The sequence below is a fragment of the Dipteris shenzhenensis genome, chromosome 22, assembly GCF_047967505.1.
Source record: "Dipteris shenzhenensis isolate YYH24624 ecotype China chromosome 22, Dip_SZ_1.0, whole genome shotgun sequence".
Lineage (NCBI taxonomy): Eukaryota > Viridiplantae > Streptophyta > Polypodiopsida > Gleicheniales > Dipteridaceae > Dipteris > Dipteris shenzhenensis.
In genome coordinates this window covers 22108657-22112436 of record NC_141617.1, presented here as the reverse complement: position 1 = coordinate 22112436, position 3780 = coordinate 22108657, and the positions used below count along the sequence as shown (strand labels likewise).

The 3780-nt window shown below is 40.3% G+C and overlaps 1 protein-coding gene across 1 annotated transcript; it reads right to left on the bottom strand.

The window, feature by feature from the left end:
• Window positions 1–2067: 2067 nt before the first annotated feature.
• Window positions 2068–2947, bottom strand: LOC147887876 (CASP-like protein 4D1). Its single transcript, XM_087393240.1, has 3 exons — window positions 2667–2947; window positions 2432–2564; window positions 2068–2253 (listed from the first exon to the last, which is right to left on the bottom strand). Exons 1-3 carry the CDS (start codon window positions 2945–2947, stop codon window positions 2068–2070), a joined length of 600 nt encoding a protein of 199 aa, XP_087249366.1.
• Window positions 2948–3780: the final 833 nt, after the last annotated feature.

Genomic DNA, 3780 nt, shown 5'->3' with positions numbered 1-3780 from the left:
GTGTTTGCACAGGGACATGTGTATATGTTTGTGCACCTGCATGTGAATGTGGATGTCTGTGTGTGTGTATGTGCACACGCGCGCGTGTGCACACACATGCACGCATGCACGTAGGTGCATGTATGTTCATGTGCATGTGCGAGTGCATTTGTATGTGTGCGTGCATGTACATGTGCGTGCGTGTATGTATGTATGTTGCACACTAAAAGCCAACATGTATTTAAGATGCATTTAGGATAAAGTTGTACTCTAAAATGTCAAATACTCTTAGATAGTTGTTTGGCCCCATCCATATAAATGAACATGCATAGGTGTTTAAATCAAGTGTACTTTATTTTGTATACTCACTTGAATTAGCTCTCAAGGGGTGCACTACTAAGACCTCATAATTTAGTTTTTAAAACCCAAATATCTAATCTTTCTCACTTCTCTAATTAGAAAGCTTCTTACAGTTAATGCCCATACTTTGCCTATGGTAACTCTTCTTGCACTTCTATTTGTTGTCTGCACTACAGCAATTCAAGGGAATAAAACTACAATGATGTCTCATTCAAGCACCACAAATTGCCTTTAGTAGTCTCTCCCTCAATGATGGAACTTTTATGGGTTTAAATAATTTATTAAAGGAGTTCTTCCACCTAGTAAGATGTCGCGATCCAAAAAATAAGGCTATGCGTGTAGCTTTTGTTATTGAAAAAGACCTCTCCAAATTGGGTGTTTCTCTTTGTTGTTTTTGTTGTTCTGCAAAACAAAAAATATGCAACAGAATTATTGCACCTTTAAATGTTATCTATTAGTTTATGCTATTTACCAAAAAGAAGCATGTCCTATGTCACATGTGTCTATTTATATAAAAGAAATTTCTAAAGTGAGAAACATAGATTAGTAGTTATACATGTACTAGGTTGTTTCCTCTAAAACCAATTATATATGGCATACTATTTTAGGGAGTAATATAATTTCCTAAATAGTTCCAAATGGAAGACTTGTTATTTAAGCTATTCGACACTTGTGAAAGCCACAATAAATAAATTTTCATTTCTAAAGTACCCCGTTGTGCTTTCTCAGACAAATAACTCAAGGCAAAGTTAAAGATCAAGCTAAATAACCAAAATAATAAATCCTATAACTTTGTCTTCCTAAGAAATATATATTTTGTCATTTGTAAAAGAGGGCACCCAATGACATTTTACTCTTAAGGATAAAATAAAGAAGAGTGCACCTTCTATGTAATATAGCAAGACCTTATCTTTAGGGATATGCATTTGTTATTAAATGGTCTATAGTAGAGCCTACATGGAATAACTGTTTGTCAAACAATTAAATTACATTGAAAGTGAAAATAACCTACTATTGGAAGAGAAAGGGTGGTTGTTTTTTTACAAGAGAAAAAGTTAACAAAGCAAAACATTGTGCTAGATTCTCTCAATAAAGGAAATTTTCACTTGTACAAATGACAAGAGTCCTATATGGGCTATATACTATGAAATACATATGTCCCATGATGCTAATATGAATTGATCTTGTGTTACATGTAGTATGGGATATGGATAGAGGAAGCCAACCCCTATCTAGTTAAGGATTTGGCCCAACCCACCATGTTCAATGTGATGGAGTAGGACGATGGGGGATGAGACTTCCTAAAGTTTCATGTTCTTAGAATCTAGATGGATCACTGAACCCTACCATTTGACTAGTATAGCAAGAATAAATTAGCCTTCATAATGCATGAACTGAAGCCGCTTTCTCGGTATAATGCCATTGATAGCAAGAAGCAACTACCAAAGATTTGTTTTTTGACTATGAAGCATGGCAATTTGGAAGGTTTGGATGGATATAAGGTTTGGATGGATATTTCATTGACCAATTGATCCTATAAGTCTTTGTCAGTTGAAGTAAGGTTTTGGGAAGGGGTAAATGAAAGGATGATGGGGCTGCAAGTCTGACTTAATCTTTATTTAAAAGAAGCTTATACGAATAAACTTTACAAGAGAGCTCCTTCTGATCACAAGAGAAACACCTGATTTACTACTCTGCCTTGCACCAGTATCACTGTGTTGGAGACATTCACTTGCCTCTGATCAACAGGAATATCTTGCGGCCAGATAGTGTGACTGAGACGGACATGAAGCAGAATGCAAGCAGCGCCATACTAGCCGATGCGTTTGCCTGCGCGAGGAAGCTGCCATCGCCGATTAGTTGAGATACTCCAAAAGATGCCGAACTGGCTGACAGGAGGAGGACGGAACAAATCTGCGAAGCCAAGTTAAGGGACAAAAAACAAGATTCTGTCAACGCATAGATAAGTATGCTATCTATTGTATATGATGAAATTTCTGCTGTGTGTTCTATGCCTGTGTGTGTGTGTGAGAAAGATGTGTGTGTGTGTGTGTGAGAGAGAGAGAGAACGAGAGAGGGAGAGATGATGAACCAGATCTATAGCGAAGCAAAAGTATGCGTAGGAGCTTGGTAACAAGGGCCTCGCGTATGCCAAATGAAAGCCTGCAATGACAGCTTGCGGTAAACTGTACAGGAGGGATAACACAGTGGCAGCTAGAAGGTAGCTGCCAAAAAAAGGCACTTTTCAATTGAAGAGCCATCCATCAACCTTGAAGGCTATAATTTTCAGAACGGCAACAACGGAGAGAGGTGGAAGTGCGGCTCACTTGTAGGCTTGGTAGTCGCTGAAGCTAACACCAAATCCTCTGAATTGATCTCCCTGGGAATCGGAAGCGATAAGACTGAGAGAGATGAGCATCAGAATTGAGGAGGAAACGCGCAAGGCTAAATCTGCGAGCTTCAGGGGATTCCAGGGATTGACTGACGGTCCGGCCATTTCGTTCTTGCTGACAGACTCTTCGCCCTCGCCCTCGTCCTTTTGAACTGGAGCCGAAACAGCCATGTTGGACATCTCTGGGGAAGCTGCTTCTATGTCTCGATCGCCCATTAAAAATTATCCGGCTCCTTCTCCCTTCGATAGTGCGCCGGCAGCGGAAACTTGAGAGATCCTATGCAGCTTCCTGTTTACTCTATCTGGAAAAGCACGAGTCGCTTAATACCTCTGCTCAATGTTTTGCTGTCTGGTCTCTAATCTTGTCGTTAGGGAAGGACGCTAGAAGAAATCAGCACTATGATATAAATCTGTGGTTCCTCCACAGCAAGGCCTAAATGAGCTATCTGTGCAGCACGATGAATGAGTACAAAGTTTGGAGTCTCCGCGAGCGTGACAAAATATAATCTAGTTTTCGTGCAACGACGATTTCTCCAACGCACTTTTAAAAAGTTTTTTAGAAATAGTAACCCTTTTATTTAGAAAGCTCTTAAGAAATAGTAAGGCCTATGCATGGATTAGGTACTCCAAAAAGAGGGGAGGGCTGGCTAAAAGTTTTTGCGGGAGGGGGGACGCAATTCACAACCAGCCAAACGTTGTGGATTCACAAAGGGCCTAGACTTTTCTATTCCATCATAAATGTGGGTAGGTGATTTCACCAATCTAAGCTAGTGTAGCAGATTTAACTCTATGCGTGAAGGGCTAGAGTTTGAGCCTCTATGGACCCGATATTTGCATCATTTTGTGAAATAGTGGCATGACCATTGGTCCCCTCTTGGCGGGGAACTTCTTTGGTAGCGTTGGGAGGTCGATCACATCTCATGCGAAAGCCCTCCCCTTGAGTTGGCTTCCACATGGGACTCTGTCTAGTTTAATGTATGAAACCTCTTTCTCTCGGCTCTCGAACACTATCGAATGTCATGTCCTCTTTTTGTGAGTCTACCAAGGGT

Coding starts and splice junctions, on each gene's coding strand:
- LOC147887876 (XM_087393240.1), bottom strand. CDS start 2,947: ATGGGCGATCGAGACATAGAAGCAGCTTCCCCAGAGATGTCCAACATG. Junction 2,565..2,666: donor AGCGACTACCAAGCCTACAA/GTGAGCCGCACT, acceptor TTTTTTTGGCAG/CTACCTTCTAGCTGCCACTG. Junction 2,254..2,431: donor TTTGCTTCGCTATAGATCTG/GTTCATCATCTC, acceptor TTGGCTTCGCAG/ATTTGTTCCGTCCTCCTCCT.